This window comes from Heloderma suspectum, chromosome 2 (assembly GCF_057233095.1).
Source record: "Heloderma suspectum isolate Gila_16-S chromosome 2, 16-S_ref, whole genome shotgun sequence".
Lineage (NCBI taxonomy): Eukaryota > Metazoa > Chordata > Lepidosauria > Squamata > Helodermatidae > Heloderma > Heloderma suspectum.
The window spans coordinates 189,358,207-189,379,469 of record NC_139459.1 but is presented as its reverse complement, the minus strand read 5'-3'; the positions used below and the strand labels follow the sequence as shown (position 1 = coordinate 189,379,469).

The 21,263-nt window shown below is 45.1% G+C and overlaps 1 protein-coding gene across 1 annotated transcript in view; it reads right to left on the bottom strand.

Moving 5' to 3' along the window:
* LOC146353606 (chymotrypsin-like elastase family member 1) overlaps positions 1-21,263 on the bottom strand; it is a 41,122-nt gene that overhangs the window by 1,754 nt on the left and 18,105 nt on the right. Inside the window, exon 7 of the mRNA XM_084829752.1 lies at positions 2,836-2,974. Within this exon, the coding sequence (XP_084685878.1) occupies positions 2,836-2,974 (139 nt within the window). The remainder of the gene's footprint in view (positions 1-2,835; positions 2,975-21,263) is intronic.

Below are 21,263 nucleotides of genomic sequence, written 5' to 3'. Positions count from 1 at the left end.
CCCACCTGCCACAGTGGTGGCAGCAAGGGACAAGCTCTCACTGGGCTTCAAGCCCCAACAGGATGCTCGTGCCATCCCTACACACACACACACACACACACACACACACGGAAAGAGGAAGAGAGGGGTGGTGGGTGGGGAATGAGCAGAAACAGGAACAGTTTCTGCTCCTCCAATGAGAGCTGCCATCTTTAAGAGCAGGAAAACAGCACAGCTCTCGAGTGTGAACCAAACTCACGCATTCGATCAAGAACCACAACAAGGAAAATGGACGAGTGTGGATAATCACATTTTAATGCGAATGTGTTTAACCCAACAGGACCCCGACTTCAGTGTGATGGCAGGCACAATGTAGATTGGGCCTTATTATGTTTCCTCATACGCTTTTCAAGGGAATTATAGCCACTTAATGTGTGGCCTCTCAGATTTTCCTGGAATTCCTATGGGACACTGATACAGGTCATTTCCATTTGTAATGTGAAGTCTGTTCTGCCATTTGTGCCTTGTGTTAGTAACTACTACACACTGAAAAACACAGCACTCTAACTTGATTATCCCCTTTCCTACTGATACCATGCCAGCAGCAGAAACAGATGCAGAGAGTGCCGTGTCGGGTGATTCTGAGGACCAATCAACCACCATGGACTCAAATGGTGAGTAGTTTCTCAGAGCATCCCTTTACATGCTTACATTGTCCCAGCAGCCACCTTTATCTGCATTTCAGCACATACATATATAAGCACAGCTGTGACACTGTACCTCAGTGCAACTGCTACGTGCTTAGTGATGGAGCTCCAGTACACAAGGCAGCACCGCCAGTAAGCAAGCTTTTTCTCTTTTTTTTTTTTTTGTTGCTTTTTCGTAACACGTGTTGTGTTACATGCAATGTTCTTGCTTAGATACAGAAAGTTGACTTCTTTGTTATGGATATGTCTATGTACACATCAAAGATCCATGAATCACGAGTGTCTACGCTGGTAGGAATAAGAGGAGATGTAAGGACACATAAGCCCAGGATGCATCATCAGCTACAATCCAGACATTTTAATTTGTAATTGTAGCAATACATGCTATCTTTCAGCTATAGACTCTCCAGACAACTCTTTAATAGAAATGGTGTGGATGAAGAAGCAAGAGAGCCAGGTAGGTGGAACCATATCATTTGAAAATTATGCTTCTACAGAACCAGAGAGGACCTTTTTGGACACGATCCATTGGAGAAGTATCCTTTCTAGGCATCCAAAACACTTTCATACAGGCATAGCTAATGAAATCCTTACACTAACCAGGAAAAGGCATACAACATGTCCTTCGGCTAGCCTTGGGACGCCATGACAGGAGTACCACTCAATCATTATTAATTGCTGTTCCATGCTGATTGAACTTTCCTTGTCACAATCACAAAATGGATGGATTACAGCTAGAGAAAATGCAATCCAGAAACTGCACAGCACAGCAATAACTTATGACTGCAGCAATCCATTATTGCTCTTTTACAGCGAATCTAATTGGCAATCCAAACATGGGAATAGAAGCACTACAGTTCTGTGGTTCCGATCTTCCTGTGACAAACCTGGCCCTCCTTTCTCTTTCCTTGCTTTTCTATAGTTGACTGATGTCCTGCATTACAATGGAAGCCATTTTGAGACAGCCCTAACAAAAACTTCCAATGCTTTTCCTATTTCAGGGCGTATTGTTTCTGTACACCAGGCAACTCCTTCTCCTGCTAACAGAATGGCTATTATCAGGAACCAAAAGAACCACAGGGCAGGGAATGGGCTGGAAGAATGACTCATGTGTCACTGCAACACCCAAAACAATCATATTCTCTTAGTAGCGGAGAGGGGCACCAAGGTATTTGCACGTTACATCCACAGACCAGAACAGGAGGACGAGGCCTACAGACAGGACCAACAGACATTAAGTAAAGCTATTGAAAACCACACATCCATCCTTCAAATGCTGGTTGATAAACTGCCTGATTGGAGATCTGCACAGAAAGAGCTGCCGTCAGGGCCAGCTGCTATAGTGGAGCTAGAGTCCTCTCCAGTGAGTGCTGGACCAAGCCATGTGGGAGTAACACACCACATCCTGCCCTATTGAGCAATGCCCATACCTCCACCACCAGGAGACAAGATACCTTTAGAATTAGACCTGGCACAAGAGACCCAGGCAGTATTCTGCATGAGAGGACATTCTCTATTTTCACTGTTTAGTTCTGTATTCTATGTTCTGTGCCCTTCTCAAAGAATCTACTTATTTACTTTATTTGTTCTGTGTTTATTAACTATGTGATTGCCCCGCCTGTGTAAGTCGTTGAGACGCATTCCTCTCATGAACCAACCACCAGACTAAAGCAATATATGGCTTACTTCTAAATGCATAGTGTATTGGGTTCCATCAAATGTTTGTCCTGTAAGGACCACTTGAAGAATGCAGGGAGTCAGGACAACAGTTGAATAAAACTAACCATAGTTCCATTTATTAAAATAATTTGGCAATGCCTACTTCCTTCACAAGTTTATATTAAAAAATAGAACAGCTTCTTTCATAGCTTCTCTTAAGTTGAGTGAGCTACACACATACTTTTTTTAGAGCGGGGGGGGGGAGGAAACACAACTTTGAACAGAAAAGCCACTATTTCTCTGCCCCGCCCGGAGGAGGACCATCTTCCTGATGGCATGTTTTCTTTTTCTCATAAACATGCCTCTCAAGTCTAGTTATGTGCCTCTCCAGGGAGCATACTATAAAGGAAAGAAAAAATGGCAAAATTAGGAACCATATGTAATTGCTCACAGTTTACACATAAGCATTGATCGAGGGGGACCGACCTACAGGATTTCTTTGCGGAGGCTTGCAGTCCAATGGTTGCAGCAAGCACTGGATCAGTCACTGGGCTTGATGTCATCCATGGAGTCTCCTGTTCCTCAGAGCCAGCTGCCAGTACAGGAGCCTTGCTCCTGTTGGGCTTCTCCTGAGAGTGCATGGAAAAGAGGGGTAATCACTGATCTTCCTCTATGGTTCAGAATATCTTGGGGTGACTGTAATGCACACAACAACATTTCGTTCATGCTGACAGTACTACAACTGTCCTGAGGCAATTGGTTGTGGACCTCATTTTAGGCCCCACAACCTATTCATAGAATCATAGAATCATAGAATAGTAGGGTTGGACGGGGCCTACAAGGCTATGGAGTCCAACCCCCTGATCAGTGCAGGGATCCAAGTCAGAGCATCCCTGACAGATGGCTGTCCAGCCTCGTCCTGAATGCCTCCAGCATAGGAGAGCCCACCACCTCCCTAGGTACAGTTGCAGTACCAGTTAGCGTGCAATGTGCTTTCTCCGTGCTTTCTCCATGCTTCCACCTTGCAGCACCAGCAGTATTGACAACATGTGTGATGTGTGCTGTGCATTACATTGAGTCATTTCTTCTACTAGAGAAGAGCTTCGTTGTTATGCAGTCCTAGTACAAGAATCCAATGAGGAAGTAATTGTAAAAGGGAACTACAACCAACATTGCCCTTACTGAATTAAATGGTCTAATGGAGGAACACAAAAAAGAACATATGTACCCGCAGCCGCCCACCCCTGCTCGCAGCATCATGCAAGCTTCATTGTGGCCTAGCAAGTGCCCAACCAAGCTGTGGGGCTGGACCTCCCTAGTGAGCCACCACCGGGTGGATAATGTTGCATAATTGGCAACTGTGAAGGGCCTATTTGCGCAACATTATAGATGAGAATGGAGCATCCATGCCTATAATGTTGCAGAAATGGGCCCTTTATGACTGCTAGTTATGCAACATTACCTACCCAGAAGTGCCTGAGTCACCTCTCTTGTGCACAATGGTGGCTCATTAGGGAGGATGGGCAGCTGCCGGGTGCTCGCCCAGCAGCTGGGTGCTCGCCCAGCCACAGGGCTCTCGCCAAGCTGGTCCACAAGCGCCCTGTGCTTAAGTGAGTTGAGTCCAGGAGGGTGGGCAAGGGGGAGTCCATCAGACTCCACCCCCACCCACCCCTGTGCACTCTCACAAAATCCCTATCTGAAGAGGCCTGCTTTCTGTCATGGGGAAAATGGGATTGGCCTCTTTTAGCCACAAGGGAGGAAAGTTGCTGAATTCTACAATTCTTGTCTCTATGGACCCACCGTAAATCAAATACACTAAAAGATTCATAAATGGCCCAAACATCCAAAAGAAAACACAAGAGGCCCATCTTTTGTTGACTTTTGGTATTCTGCTGGACAGCATAGAAGCAAGATGAAATTGAAAGACCTCTACGATGGAAAGGATCCAGGACTTGAAGAAAAACTTGCTTCTTTTAGAATACTATTCTGGTGGGAAGCATCAGCAATGGTCACCTTTAATTCCTTATCTTTAACTCTCCAGTTGATGTATCTTTGAAGAAGAGAAGGGGCTGGGAATAGAAATGTATATATTACGCAGGAAAATTTGACTGCTCTCTTATGCCCACAACTAGAGAATAAAAATTAAAGCAATTAAATGGTGGCAGAATACATAGAGCTCCAACAGTGACCAGTTTTTTACTCAAGGCAAGCACACCTTGATTTCTCCCGACCAATAGGTTCTGGGTTTTGCTCATTCTTGTGCACACGTAGGTCCCCCTAGTGCAGAGCTTGTGGCATACAGCAGGAAACATTTTTCAAAGCATATTCGCCAAGGGAGAGTTGTGCTGCCATGATGGCTGGGGCAGGATGGAAGCAGGACCAGTGAGAGGGGCATATGCAGATGAATGGGCAAAGCAGGGGCAGAGCGGGGCTGGAGTAGGGGTGGAGCACAGAGCAGAAACACCACGTAAGGGCACCAACAGACCCTGTCTCAACTGCTGCACTTCTAGACTGGTGGGTCTTCAGAAGGCACTGCTGAAATCTCTGCTCTGAGTTGGTGTGTGTGCAGAAAAGAAGATGACAATCCTCCCATGGCTGTGTGTTTTTCGACTGTTCATTTCGACTTTATTCCCCGTTAGCTGGCAAATGCAAGGAGCATTTGGAAATGAATGATACGTAAGGTAGAGTTAGGCTGAAAAATTTACAAGAATGTAGAAATGTGATGCTAGCATGCTGGATGTAAAACTGTATGATCCAGTGTGAGGCGACAGAGACTATATTCAGTGAGGCTGGTTTGCAGAAACACAGGGGCCCATGCTCTATCTGGCTTCTGACCTAGGGTCAGCACAGAAACTGCCAATGGATTAGCTGTGTCAGGAGAAGGACAGGGGCTGTGCAACCCTGATAAATCTCCTGGAGACCAAAGTGGCTTTCATTACAATCAGTAGTATTCTTGGGGTTTGCGGACCATGTGCCTCAGTGGTTCTGCTCCAGCCTGGAGGGATGATTCCAGAAGGTTGCCCGGGGAGACCACTGATCAGCCCCATACCATTTATGCTTAGGGAGGTGCAAGATTTTGATTCATTCAGCAATTCATCAACTTGTGCCACTTGCATTTCTGAATGTGAACGGGACTGCACTTTTAGTGAAATGCTCACACACATTCCCAAGCTTTCAATTGCATTTTTTAAAAATCCATATTTCTTTCAATATGAGCACTTTGAGATACACATTTTCATGCTTTTGTCAATGGTGGGTTAAGTGTGCAATTTTTAAAAAACTGCCCAGGGAGGTTTCGCTATTGGGCAGTAATAGAAATGTAATGAATAAATAAATAAATAAAATGTGGACCCAAAGGTGTACTTTTCCCATTTGAAATGCAAACTTTCCCTTTTCAAATGAAAAGAAAAGCAGGTTGCAAATGAAAGTGGGAGCAAGGCAAGTGGTTCTCCCACCCCTGTTTATGCTACGGGATCTGTTGGGTTCTACCTTGTCTCCCATCATGTTTAACATCTGCATGAAACCACTGAGTGAGGTCACCAGGCAATTGGGAGTAAGGTGTTTTCTTTTCAGTATATGGATGATTCACAGAAAGATGATTCTACAAATTCAGGAAGTCAATAGAAAACTACCGGCCAACCGGAAGGGGAGGCTGGGTGCCAGTAACAGTTTCAGGAAGGCAAAAGGTAGTGGGTGAGTGAACAGTGGCTCCCTAGGGTCCCTCCTAGAGGCAGGTAAAATGTTCCCCCTTCAGCTCATTGCCCTGGCATTAATGTGACACTTCGGGGGACCTGGTGGAGGGGGCATTAGGTGCACCTCCTCCTCCTCCAATGCCAACAGCTGAGAGCGAGCAAGCAGCCACCTGCAAGCAAAATCCTCCTGTTGGGCAACTGGTTGCCAGTTCCTGGATGAGGATCATGCCCCTGACTATTATGCAAGATAATCTTCCCATCTTCTTTTAGTGCTTACACTACCCTCTCTGTGTGGCATCTCCTAATGACCAGTGTCAATGCTTTCAACTGGTATGAGGCCTGAAGTGTCACCTAGTACCCCCACATTCTGAAGTTCAGAGGGTGGCAAAAGGAGGGAGGGATTTTTCTGTGGTGGATCATGAAGACCACTCCACCATCATGTTAATTCTGACTTCTCAGGTTGTCTTCTTCAGACACTGAAACAGACCAGAGTTTGCTTCAGAGTAAGCGACATTCTGATCCAATATTTTTGCATGAGTGTACAAAGCATCTGGATAAGCTGGCAAAACTGAAATATCTTCAAAAGGTTCTCCCATCCATGTATGAGTCATTGCTCAACTCTTATCCACTTAGGATGTATCTTCAAAGCACTAAAAATAGTTGTTGTTGTTGTTGTTTTGTTGTTTTTTAAGGAATGGTTATGCAACCAGAATGTAATTTGAAACCGTTGATAACTGCCACATGCCTGGCTGTGGAGGGAGAAAACATCAATTACTCTAATGCAGCCTTCCCCAACCTGGTGCCCTTCAGAAGTTTTAGACTTCAACTCCCATCAGCCCTAGATAGCACGGCCAATTCTCAGGCATGCTGGGAACTGTAGTGTGAAACACCAGGAGGCCACCAGGTTGGAGAAGTCTGGTCTAACAGCGTGGTCTGACCCTGGACTCTGATGTGCTCCTTCCCTCCATCCCAATCAGCCCCAACCCCAGAGGCTGACATTGCCCTTGGGAGGGACACAAGTGCTCAGGCAGAAGAACAGGAAGGACTCTAGTGAGGGTTGGTGTCCTGTGCTAGGCTACACAGTGACCTCAGGAGACATCTTCTTCTCACTGCCCCATGCCCCCATCTCTTTCTGGTTCAGATTTGTTCTTTGGTCTTTTTCTGCTTGTTTTGTTCTTGAGGTGTCATGAAAAGCAGAGTAAAGGCACTCCAAGAAATGTAACCTCTCTGCCCAATTCCTGCAAGGAGAATCAGGGTGGGAAGCCTGGGCTGCACACCCCACATGTGCTGACCTGCACGGTGGGAAGCCTGGGCTGCACACCCCACATGTGCTGACATGCATGGTGGGAAGCCTGGGCTGCACACCCCACATGTGCTGACATGCACCCCCATCCAGTGACAAAGCTTACACTGTCAGGCAGCAGCCAATGTGTCAGCAAAGGAGCTTCTTGGGTGCCAGAGGCCCACCTGGCTTCCCCCTCCCTCCTGCCCAGGTAAGCTACAAATTCAGCTCCTCTATGTTTAGTCTCCCCACCATCCCCACTGGAGAATGCCAGTGACTGGGGACAATGGGAGGTGAATTAATTCAAGGTGAACTGTTGACCACAGCATCAAGAGACTGGCTGCATCTCCTTTCATTTTTCAACAAAGTGCAGGAGAAGGGGAGGGAGGCGAAACGTTACCCCCAAGATAATGTTTCACCCCAGAAGAAAGGAGACTGGAATTGGCCAGTTCATAAAATGGCAGGGAGGGAGGCATTGCTTCTCTTTGCCACCTTAAGAACAAGAAATGCCTGGATGAGCTTCATTTTCAGAAACGTAAAAAGAAGTTCACAAAAGATCGCATGATTCAACAACATTCTTCATCATAGCAAGCAGAGTTGCAATGGCTCTGCTGTTTGAGTGAGGCGTTGCATTTTCCAGGGTAAAATATATTGTGGTTTGAGCGTTGGGGAAAATGTGTTCTTCAAGACAAGAGCAACAGAACCTGCAGGGATTGCGTGCAGACTGTGCACAAGAAAGGGGGGGATATGTATTTAAGACTATAGCTGAAAGCTCCTCTTCTGAATGCATGACATGGGCCTGCTAGACGTGCATGGATCCCTTAACTGAGCTGTATTCAACTCAGCTTTTTCTTTCTTTGGCTCTTGTTTTTTACAGTACACCTCATTTAGATATTCTTCAGGATGTGGAATAAGAGACAGGTGATGTCTGATGACCATTTGAAGAAGAGAGTCCAGCAATACTTCACACATCTTTGTTTCCAATTAGTGAGCTACAAAGACTGACTTAATTTTTAAAAAATTGAAGTCCTGTAAACATTGTAGCTGCCTTGCTTCTATTTTCCAGCTTTTCCTGTGGGGTAGTAAAATATGACAGATTCCAAATGGGGAAAGAGGACATTGATCAGATTTGCTCTTCATAAGAACCCATAGTTGAGAGACGAGCAGGAGTACATGAACATGCTGGTTCCCGCAAGCACACCTGTCCCATAGCATTTTGCTCCTGTGTTGTCTATTGTGACATCTAAATTCAGTCTTCTGGGTTGTTGGGGGATGCGTTTGGGTTGTTTTGATGTGCAAAGCGGGTCATTGTCCGAGCTGCATCTGGATGAATGGCACACGGATGTGGAATGTAGCTTTGTAGAAAGGTCTAATTCAGGGGTAAGCAACTTGGTGCCCTCCGGATGTTTTGGACTACAAGTCCCACCAGCCCCAGTCAGCCTGGTCAATGGGCAAGCATTATGGGAACTGCACTCCAAAAAGATGAGTAAAGGGAGACATGACAGTGGTGTACAACATTCTGCTCTGTGTGGAGAAAGTGGATAGGAAGACTTTTTTTTTCACCCCCTCTGATAATATTAGAATGCAGAGTCATTCTATGGGCTAGAATGCATAGTTAAAGTATGGAATTCACTACCACAAGATGTAGTAACGTGACTGGGGAACATGGAAGGGAGGATACTGTTGTCCTCATGTCCTGCTAATGGGCTTCCCATTGGGGCATCTAGTTGGCCACTGTGTGAACAGAATGCTGGACTAGATGGACCCTTGGTCTGATCCAGCAAGGCTCTTCTTATGTTCTTATATATCTGTATCTGTACTGTATCTATGTACATAAAGGGAGAAAGAGGGGGAGAGATCTGCCCAGCTAACTGAATTTTCTGAGTCTACTTTTTGGGGTGGCTGTCATGATGAGTGTCTGCAAAATTTACCACCACACTACTGAGCAGGACCCCTTTTTTATTCTTCTGATATCTGCTAGAGGAGCAACTCAACTCACAGGTTGAACCAAACCATTCTTCTTCATGTATACTGAATTGTACTGCCTTCTGGCGCATTACTAACTGGAAAATATTTAGTGCCTTCGAGGTGATGGGTGTCGATAGTCTTGTCTGTGTACCTGGCAAGGCAGGAGCTGATGAGAAATTGTGTTCAGTACCAGGGAAAATCCTGGTCTACACTGGTAGCAGGATGAACTGATGGAGTCTTGAGTACTAAGTTTGGTCCATATAATTGCAGAGTGCAGTTTGAGTCTATCATCTTGAATCTCTTCCCCCCACTCCAATAGGGGGAAGAGATTCAAGATGATGAATCTCTTGCAAGGAAAAATCTCACACATTAGGGGCAAAGGTTTTAGTACATCTCATTCCTTGTTGTGGTAGCTGTGTACTTCCAGGGTATTTTTGTATAGATTACAAAAAAGTGGATCCCGCACCCAAAGCCTGAAATAGTGCAGTCCATTCCCCTGTCTCAGGGCTCTGCCACCTCTTCCCTACCTAACTTTGCTGCATTAGTACATCCAACATAAGAAAGCCCAGAAGTAACTGCCAGCGGTGCAGCTCGGTAATTTTAGACCCAGGACTTCATGGTCTTTACACCTATGGGGAGACCTTTTAGACAGCTGTCTGTATTCCTTGCCCTCTCCCAGTAGTGTTAAGGCTCCAATTTGCTTAGCCCTGACCTCTGCACCTCCCCTCAGAACCATACCTAGGCACCTAACTCAAATGCTTCATGTCTGCAGCCTAGTCTTCTTTGAACCACAGCCCTTGAGTTACCCGCTGAATGGACTTCTAAGGTAGTTTTCCCACCATTTCAACCCATATAATAACATGTAATATAATAACATGCAAACATAAGAAGACCCCTACTGGATCAGACCAAGGGACCCCTGTCAGCATTTTGTTCAGACAGGGGCCAACCAGCTGTCTGTTGGAAACCCAAAAGTAGGACATGAGTCCAATTGCATCCTCCCAGTTATGTTCCCCTGTAACTAGTGTATATCAGCCTATTGCCTCCAATATTTGAGGTACATTATAGTATCCATGATAGCGTTGTCCTGCATGGATTTGTCTAATCTTCTTTTAAAGCCATTCAAATTGGTGGCCAATTCTACATCTCACGGTAGTGCATGGTATGAAGAAATACTTTCTTTTATTTCTCCTTAATCTCCCACCCATCACCTTTGTGGGATAACTCCGGGTTCTAGTATTATTGGGGTGTGGGGAATCTGTCTCTATCCACGTTCTCCACACCATGCATAATTTGGTTAGAGATGATGGAGGAATCAGTCCAGGGGATCAAGTCTGCCGAGCGTTTGGCAGCTTGGCCCCCCCAGACTCTGGCTTACTTGTAGCTGGCCCTACTTGACCTCTGCCATCACTGTGACCTTTGCCAGGCACTCTGCACTACTGTCTCGCTCAAGAGAGTTGTGCAGAGTGGCTAGCAAGCAATAGAGGGGGTGGTGGCAGCAGCAGGGAGCGAGGGAGTCCTTCCTGCCACCTCCGTCCATTTCACACAAGGTTCTCCTTCTCCCTGCCAAGTCCTTGGCAGGGAGAAGGGGAGGCCTCAGCCGGGAGAAGGAGAGACTTGTACAACAGCCGGTGCCAGTGCTGGAAGTCCATGAGTTCCGGTGGGGAGCCTGTGGCTCAGCTTGCAAATGCAATCCGAAATGCAATCCGAAATGCAAATGCAATCCAAGCCAGAGGCTCCAGGGAAATCTATCAAGCCCAAAGAGGGCTGGATTTTCCTGCGCCGGACATCCCTAAATTTTATACACCTCTGCATGTTGGACTCAGGGGTTGGACTCGATGGTCTTGTAAGCCCCTTCCAACCCTACTATTTTTTGATTCCTACTATTCTATGTCTCCCCTTACTTGCCTTTTTTTCCAAGCTGAACTGTTGTAACCTTCCCTCATAGGGGAGTTGCTCCAGCCTTGATCATTTTATTTGTCCTTTATGCACTTTTTCCAGCTCCACAACGACTTTTTTTTAGGTGCGGTCACCAATATTGTACATGTCCCTAATGTCCAATTCTCAATTGCTTTCCTAATTACGCCTGTCATGGAGTTGTTGTTTTTTATTGTGAATTTTTACAAAACAAGAAAAACTGAAAACATTACAAAACCTAAAAAAAAAAAAAAGAACGAAATAAAAATACAACAAAATGTTCAAAATCCTGTTTCTGACATTACAATATTTGAGAAAAATGGGGGGGAAGGTTACACATTAACTTCAGTAAAAGCAGACCAAATATCTGCATATAAGTCCATTTGCAAGTTACGCCTATATACCACTCTTTCAAATGTTGCTAGTGTTGTTAACTCTTCAGTTCATTGCATTATAGGCGGTGAGCTTTTATCCTTCCAGTATCGTAATATCAGTCTTTTAGCAACCTAAAGGGCATGAAAAATCCATTTATGCTGACCATGTGTCACATTCCAAAAAGCAGGTAGGTAGTTTAAAAGAACATTTACATCAGTAAATGTTAAAGAGCTTTCTGATATAAAATTTATCCATACAATAACTTCCTCCCAAAAGGAGGTGGTCATTGGGTATTTCCAAAACATATGAATAAACGAAGCATTGACTGCATTACACCTCCAACAATTAGAGCACTGTCTGGTCCAGTTTTATTGGATGAGTTTCAGTTATTGAGGCCTGAGGATGTGGACAAGGTGTTCCTTATCAAGCCTACTCTGTGGCGGTGAGGATGGCAAAGGGACAGTTCTTTTCCACCAGCATTTCATCTTCTCAATGTCATCCAGTGGAGCTTTTCCAAGTGGTTCATTGCCTGTTGCATTCTGGGCCAGGGAGAGAGACTGTGGAACCCTCAGTTGCACACTGTGATGAGTTCGCACAGCACTTTGAAGGTAAAGTCTCTCAGATTCGTCATGAATTGGACACCACGATTAATGCAGTTCTATTGGTAAAGGTGTTCAGAGCACCGTCTTGCCCTGTTTTATTGGATGAGTTTCAGTTATTGAGGCCTGAGGATGTGGACAAGGTGCTTGGCCAAGTCCGATTGACCACTTGTGTGCTTGACCCTTGCCCTTTATGGCTTATTACATCAAACAAGGAGGGGATGTCCGGCTGGGTCCAGGAGGTTGCAAATTCCTCCTTGAGAAGGGAGTGGTGCCTGCTGCTTTAAAAGAGGCGGTAATCAGATCACTCCTGAAAAAGCCTAACCTGGACCAGGAGGACATTAACAATTATAGGCCAGTGGCCAACGTCCCCTTCCTGGGCAAGGTGCTTGACCAGGTGGTTGCAAGACAGCTCCAGGCACTCGTGAATGAAACAGATTATCTAGATCCATTTCAATCAGGCTTCAGGCCTGGTTTTGGAATGGAAACTGCCTTGGTCACCCTGTGGGATGACCTCTGCCGGGAGAGGGACAGGGGGAGTGCGACCCTGCTGATTCTCCTGGACCTCTCAGCGGCTTTCAATACCATCAACCATGGTATCCTTCTGGATAGGTTGTCTGGGTTGGGAGTTGGAGGCACTGCAGTGCAGTGGTTCTGCTCGCTCCTACTTGGATGGCCAATCCCAGAAGGTGGTGCTGGGGGATGATTGCTCTGTGCCATGACAATTATGCCATGGGCTTCCACAGGGCTCTATTTTATCCCCTGTGCTGTTTAACATCTACATGAAACTGCTGGGGGAGGTTATCCAGAGGTTTGGGCTGAGGTGCCATCAATATGCAGATGACACCCAGCTCTACCTCTCTTTCTCATCAAACCCAGGTGAGGCAGTGGCTGTTCTGAATCAGTGCCTGGGCATGGTAATGGACTGGATGAGGGCCAATAAACTGAAACTCAAACCAGACAAGATGGAGGTACTGTTAGTGGGTTGTTCATCTGCCCGGCTAGGTGATATTCAACCTGTTCTGGAGGGGGTTGCCCTCCCCCTAAAGGATGAAGTTTGTAGTTTGGGGGTGCTCTTGGACCAGAACTGTCACTTGAGGCACAGGTGAACTCAGTGGCATGGAGCACTTTTTATCAGCTTAGGCTGGTATACTACCAACTACGCCCTTATCTGGACAGAGATAGCCTAGCTACCATTATCCACGCTCTGGTAACTTCTCATCTGGATTACTGCAATGCGTTATACGTGGGGCTGCCTTTGAAAATGGTCCAGAATCTTCAGCTGGTCCAAAATAGGGCAGCAAGATTGTTAACAGGGACTGGCCAGCGAGCTCATATTATGCCAGTACTTTTCCAGCTGCACTGCCTACCAGTCCCTTTCCAGGCCCGATTCAAAGTGCTGGTATTAACATTCAAAGCCCTTAATGGCTTGGGGCCAGGTTATCCTCCCATATGTGCCTGCCCAGACCTTAAGATCATCCTCAGCAGCCCTTCTCTGTGAGCTCCTGCCTCCTGCCAAAGAAAGTGAGGTGGATGGCTACTAGGAGGAGGAGGGCCTTTTCTGCTGTGGTACCACAGCTGTAAAATGAGCTCCCTAGTGAGGTTCGCCTGGCACCTACATTGTATTCCTTCCAGTGCCAAGTGAATACCTTTTTATTCTCCCAGACATTTTAGCATTTTAGTTTCTAGACTTTTAGCTTTACTGTTTTAAATCTGTATTTTAAATCTCTGCATTGCTACTAGGTTTTATTCTGGTTTTATATTGTGGTTTTAATGTTAGGCAGCAGTATTGCAACCAAAACTCTCCCCACGACCTGAGTTCAATCCCAGCAGAAGCTGGGTCCCAGGTAGCCGGCTCAGGTCGACTCAGCCTTCCATCCTTCTGAGGTTGGTAAAATGAGTACCCAGCTTGCTTGGGAAAGGTAGTCACAACTGGGGAAGGCAATGGCAAACCACCCCACTATAGTCTGCCATGTAAATGCCAGCAAAAGCAGCGTCCCTCTAGGAGTCAGCAATGACTCTGTGCTTGCACAGGAGGAACCTTTCCTTTCTTTTTGGTTTTAATTTTTGTGAACCGCCCAGAGAGCTTCGGCTACTGGGCAGTATAGAAATAAATAAATAAGCCGAATTTGACAAACCTTTACTAAAAAGACATTGTGGCATCCAATAAAAGACCCAGAAGAAGAGCTTTTGCTGAATAAGGTGTAACTGAAGATACATTTAAATGTCCAATACAGGTGCCAAAACGGCAGTCCATTGATTAAGCAAAATAGGATGTTTCAATCCCATGTTCCATTCCTGCTGTAAACCACTTGTGTCATATTTGTTGTTGTTGATGTTGTTCAGTCGTTCAGTCGTGTCCGACTCTTCGTGACCCCATGGACCATAGCACACCAGGCCTTCCTGTCCTGCGCTCTCTCCCAGAGTGTGCTCAAGTCCATATTCATTGCATCGGTGATGCTATCTAGCCATCTAGATAGATGGCTGCCGTCATCTGCTGCCGTCCCCTTCTCCTTTTGCCTTCAATCTTTCCCAGCATCAAGGAAAAGAGTTTTTCTTTTTGCATTAGGTGGCCAAAATATTTGAGCTTCAGCTTCAGGATCTGTCCTTCCAATGAGCACTCAGGGTTGATTTCCTTTAGGATGGACTGATTTGACCTCCTTGCAGTCCAGGGGACTCATAAGAGTCTTCTCCAGCACCACAGTTTGAAAGCATCGATTCTTCGGCGCTCAGCCTTCCTTATAGTCGACCTCTCACAGCCTTACGTTGTTACTGGGAAAACCATAGCTTTGATTAGGCGGACCTTTGTCGGCAAGGTGATGTCTCTGCTTCTTACTATGCTGTCTAGGTTTGCCATAGCTTTCCTCCCAAGGAGCAAGTGTCTTTTAATTTCATGGCTACAGTCACCATCTGCGGTGATCTTGGAGCCCAAGAAAATGTAATTGCTTCTATTTCTTCCCCTTCTATATGCCAGGAAGAGATGGGGCCAGATGCCATGATTTTAGATTTTTTAATGTTGAGTTTCAAACCAGCTTTTGCACTCTCCACTTTCACCCTCAACAAGAGGCTCTTGAGATCCTCTTCGCTTTCTGCCATTAGGGTGATATCACCTGCGTATCTGAGGTTGTTGATAATTCTCCTGGCAATCTTAATTACGACCTGTGATTCATCCAGCCCAGCGTTTCTCATGATGTACTCTGCATATAAATTAAATAAGCAGGGTGACAATATACAGCCTTGTCGTACTCCTTTCCCAATTTTGAACCAATCGGTTGTTCCATGTCTGGTTCTTACTGTTGCTTCTTGACCCTCGTACAGGTTTCTCAGGAGATAGGTAAGGTGGTCTGGTACTCCCATCTCTTTCAGAATTTGCCACAGTTTGTTGTGATCCACACAATCAAAGGCTTTAGCGTAGTCAATGAAGCAGAAATAGACGTTTTTCTGGAATTCTCTTGCTTTATCCATGATCCAGCGAATGTTGGCGATTTGATCTCTAGTTCCTCTGCCTCTTTGAAACCCAGCTTGTACTTCTGGTAGTTCTCGGTTCACATGCTGCTGAAGCCTAGCTTGTAGGATTTTGAGCATCACCTTGCTGGCATGTGAAATGAGCACAATTGTATGGTAGTTTGAACACTCTTTGGCATTGCCCTTCTTTGGAATTGGAATGTAAACTGACCTTTTCCAGTCTTGTGGCCATTGTTGAGTGTTCCAAATTTGTTGGCATATTGAGTGCAGCACTTTAACAGCATCATCTTTTAGGATTGAAGAGGACATCTTTTAGGATGAAGAGGTCTTCATAGAACCGATCAACCTCAGCTTCTTCGGCCTCAGTGATTGGGGCATAGACTTGAATTACTGTGATGTTGAATGGTTTGCCTTGGATTCATACTGAGATCATTCTATCATTTTTGAGATTGTACCCCAGTACTGCTTTTCCCACCCTTTTGTTGACTATGAGTGCTACTCCATTTCTTCTAAGGGATTCTTGCCCACAGTAGTAGACATAATGGTCACCTAAATTAAATTTGCCCATGCTTGTCCATTTTAGTTCGCTGATTCCCAAGATGTCGATGTTCAATCTTGCCATCTCATGTTTGACCACCTCCAGCTTACCTTGATTCATTGATCTGACATTCCAGGTTCCTAAACAATATTGTTCTTTACAGCATCGGACTTGCTTTTCACCACCAGACACATCCACAGCTGAGTATCCTTTCAGCTTTGGCCCAGCCATTTCACTCTTTCTGGTGCTACTTGGAAATTCCCTCTGCTGTTCCCCAGTAGTATATTGGACACCTTCCAACCTGAGGGGCTCATCTTCCGGCCTCATATCTTTTAGCCTTGTGATACATTCCATGGGGTTTTCTTGGCAAGAATACTGGAGTGGGTTGCCATTTCCTTCTCCAGTGGACCACATTTTGTCAGAACTCTCTGCCATGACCTGTCCGTCTTGGGTGGCCCTGCATGGCATAGCTTGTGGCTTCACTGAGTTACGCAAGCCCCTTCGCCACAACAAGGCAGTGATCCATGAAGGGGTGTGTCATATTTATTCATTGATAATAAATGTTTATAAACATGAATCATAGCTCAATACATCTGATCAATAAGCTTCAATAAGTATTTCCAATAGTGATGGAGACCGCGATGCAGTAAAAGCAGCCTGACCAAATCTAGATACCAACAAATGTTTCAGTTGCAAGTACTGCCCTTCCTCTGAAGCCAGCAGATCAAATTGATGTGCAAAATTGAATATACCAAACCTCATAATCATCCCCCACTAACTGATCTAAAGTAAAGATCATCTTACCTGAACAGGCCTGCCATAAAACACTTTCTTGCCAATTCTTAAATCTGGATTTCCCCATAAAGTCAATTTAGCATGGGAAAATGGATCAAACTGTAATTGACATGACATTATACACCAAACTTCCCTAACTGCCAAAACTGTGGGAGGAGCTCTGTCTACCTTAATATGCCGAGAACCTAATGCCACCCATTTAAAGAGAGGCTCCAGACAAGAAGATTCCAATACTGACCATGGAGGAAAACCTAATTTGAGTGGAAAAGAGCAAAATTTAGTGGAGGTCAGCAAATAGGCCTGATGGTATATAGCTAGATCCGGAAAACCAAACCCACCTTCATTAATTGGAAGTTGCATCCTTTTTGAAGATATTCTTGGTGGAGAGGAACCCCAAAAGAATTTACAAAACAAAGCATTGAGTTTTTGGAAATATTTGCCTAGTATAAGTATACAGCCCCTTCATGGATCACTGCCTTGTGGCGAAGGGGCTTGCATAACTCAGTGAAGCCATAAGCTATGCCATGCAGGGCCACCCATTTCGAACTGTGTTGCTGTAGAAGACTCTTACGAGTCCCCTGGACTGCAAGGAGGTCAAATCAGTCAATCCTAAAGGAAATCAACCCTGACTGCTCATTGGAAGGACAGATACTGAAGCTGAAGCTCAAATATTGGCCACCTAATGCGAAGAGAAAACTCACTGGAAAAGACCCTGATGCTGGGAAAGATTGAAGGCAAAAGGAGAAGGGGACAGCAGAGGATGAGATGGCTAGATAGCATCAACAATGCAATGAATATGGACTTGAGCACACTCCAGGAGAGAGCGGAGGACAGGAAAGCCTGGCGTGCTATGGTCCATGGGGTCATGAAGAGTCGGACATGACTTAACGACTGAACAACAACAACGTAAGTATAGGGATCCCATGTATAACATAAATAATTCAGGGTATGGTATTCATCTTAAGTGTATTCACCTTAATTCATCCCATAAAGTCAATTTTAAAGATGCCCATCTATCTGTATCTCATGAAATATCATTAATCAACTTGTTTAAATTTAAACTAATCATTTGAGATATATCTCTAGAGATAATTATTCCCAAGTAAGTAATAAACTCTGGGCACCATAAAAATTGCCAATTGGCTAATTGTATATCCTATGTCTAATCAGCATTATTTCCTACATTGACCAATTAATTGAATAGCCAGGCAATTCACCAAAGGTATTAATCAATTTCATCAAAGCTCTAACTGACAACTGGAGTCTCAAGACAACAAAAGATCATCAGCATAAGGACTAATTTTAAATTCTAATCCAAAATGGACAAATCCATGAATACTGTTATTTTGTCTAATAGCACACACCAGGGGTTCCAAACATAAATTGAATATCAATGGGGCAACCTTGTCTGGTGCCCCACCCTAGTAAAAAAAAAAAAAAGCTGAGAATAAACCATTGGTCATTACTCTCACTCTAGGAGCTGAGTATAAAATTTTAATCCATTTCAAAAATTATATAGGAAAACCAAAATTAGTCAATGTAGTAAAAATAAATTTCCAATGAATTTTGTTGAAGGCCTTTTCTGCATCCAAGGAAATTATGTCTGCCTGAGCAGTTCTTTCAGAGTTTAAAGCAAATTTTACCATTTTTACAGCAACCACACACTGGGTTGACATTTTTACCATGCTGTCCTCCACAATCCCAAGAACTCTTTCTTGGTTGATCACTACTAGCTCATATCCCATACTTGAAGCTGGGATTTTTTGCCCCAAGGCACAGCACTTTCCACTTGTTTACACTGAACTGCATTTACAATTCACATATGCCCATTCTTCCAGCTGGGACAGATCTGTTTAGAGCTCTTCACAATCCCTTTTTGTTTTAGCCACCCTAAATAATTTGATGTCATGAGCAAGCTTGGCCACTTCACTGCTCACTCCTAATTCCAGATCATTTATGAACAAGTTGAAAAGCATTGGGACCCTGTAGGACCCCACTATTTACATCTCCCCACTGGGAGAATTTACCATTTATTCCTACTCTCTGCTTTCTGTCCTTTAACCAGTTGGTCATCCATAAGAGGACCTCTTCTCTTATTCCAATACTGCTAAGTTTGTTCAAGAGTCTTTGGTAAGGGACTTCTTCAAAAATCTTTTGAAAGTCCAAGTAAACAATGTCTACCGCATCACCCTGTCTTCATGTTTAAGCCCTTAGATAACTCTGAAAAGTTAGTAAGATAGGACTTACTTTTTGGAAGCAATGTTGATTCTTTTTCAGCATGGCTTGTCCTTCCATATTCTTAACAATTTTATATTTAATAATGCTTTCAGCCAATTTAACTGGAACAGACATTAAGTTAATCTGCCTGTAATTAGGAGTGTACGAAGCCCCGCTTACATGGCTCCTCCAGGTTCCGCTGGGGGGGGAGGCGCTCCATCCCTCCCCCCGGAATCCTGGCTGGCCGGCTCCGCTCTGCAGTCAAGCCACGGAGCCACTGGCCGCCTCCGGCCACCCTCAGCCAGATATCCGGCCACTGGGCAGCCCTGCAGGGACGCAAGTGGCGGCTGTCGTAGCCGCCGTCATTTGCATCCCTTTCTTTTGCCATGATAGGCTACGTAAAAATTTACATAGCCTATCACAGCAGGGGGAAAACCTGAGCATGTGCAAATGGCAGTAACTGCCACCATTTGCATACGCTGGGGTTTTTTTTCCCCCTGCCGTGATAGGCTACGTAAATTCTTACATAGCCTATCACGGCAGGGGGGGGAAACCAGCGTACGCAAATGGTGGCAGCTACTGCCATTTGCATATGCTCAGGTCCCCCCCAAACCACCGTGATAGGCTATGTAAATACTTACGTAGCCTATCATGGTCTCCACAGGGACGCAAATGGTGTCCCTGCATTAGCTGTGATAGGCTACGTAAGTATTTACGTAGCCTATCACGGCTGAAGAGGAGCAAGTGGATGGCGGCCGCAGGACGGCCGCCATTCGCACAGCAGCACGGACGGGAGCAGGTAAGTGCTCCATTTCGCGTGCCTTTCGTAGGGTGGGGGCAGTGGGGACTTCGTCCCGCGTGCCTTTCATGGGTTGGGGGGGCGGGGGTTTCATTCCACGATGGGTTTCGGGGGGCCAAATGCACTGGCATTTGGCCTCACCGAGATCTGTCGCGGAATTCTCTGACATCCCTACCTGTAATTTTCATGGGTTTAGGGGTAAAAGCAGGCAGGGCACTCACTCGTACCACTCATGAAGGGACTGCTTCAGGCAGCAGCTTTTGAGGTTCATGAAAGGGCAGCAAATTGTTAGTTGTTTAATTTGTTATAATTGTGTTTTTATTGCTGAATGTGTATGTGGAAAAGTGCTTGTGGGAGATCTTTCTTCCTGTATATGAGTTTGGGTACTACTATCTGCCTTGACTTTGGTGGGTGTGGCAGCATTTGCTGCTCTGCCTTCTGTATCCCATCCCTTGGACATTAGGAGCATGTGGTATGTTTCTAAGCACAATAGCAATTATCCCCTTATAAATATGCAGAAAGTGGTGATTTGCATTTATGAATCATCTATCACAGACCAAACTGCACAGAATGAATGTTCATGTCAGTTCACCTCACCTCTAGCACAAGACTTTTCAACGGTTCACACACATTTAGTTGTTAATCATCAATGAGGAGGAATCATAATCAGAAATCCAGAAAGGCATATATGCATGTGTGAACTGGCGTTCGCTCTAGCAAGCCTTATCCAGGGATGGCCAATGTTGGGTATGCTGGGCTTTCTTTATCAAGAATATAAAAGGTTGAGGTGCCTCTCCCAAGACTTAGTGACTGGCAGTGAGATCTTTAAACCAGAATATGCTGCAATTTGGGGTGTGGCCCAGCTCCTGTTGCCTTCAGCTCTGTCCACCACTCCAATGCAGCCCCTGAGACCTTCTCTGAATGGAACTTTGCCCACGGGCAAAAAAGCTTTTGAGACCCTGGTCTATATTTGACAGTGACAGTGAAACCAAAGGGAAGGAAGGGAAGGGAAACAAGGGATGCCTGGAAGCAGAAGAAGGAACTTGTTGCTTTTGTTTTGATTGGATGAAAAACTTTGGTTGAACAAAACTTTTGTTTTGGTTGGATGAAGACAAAAACTATTCAGATTTATGGAAATAATAAAGATTTGAAAGGAGCGGGGACGTCTTGCAAGGTTTCACTCCAGACAAACTACGGATGGATTATCTGTCTCCCAGCGTTCAAAACAGCTATATCAGCTATTGGTCCATTTTTATCTCAGTTCAAAGTAC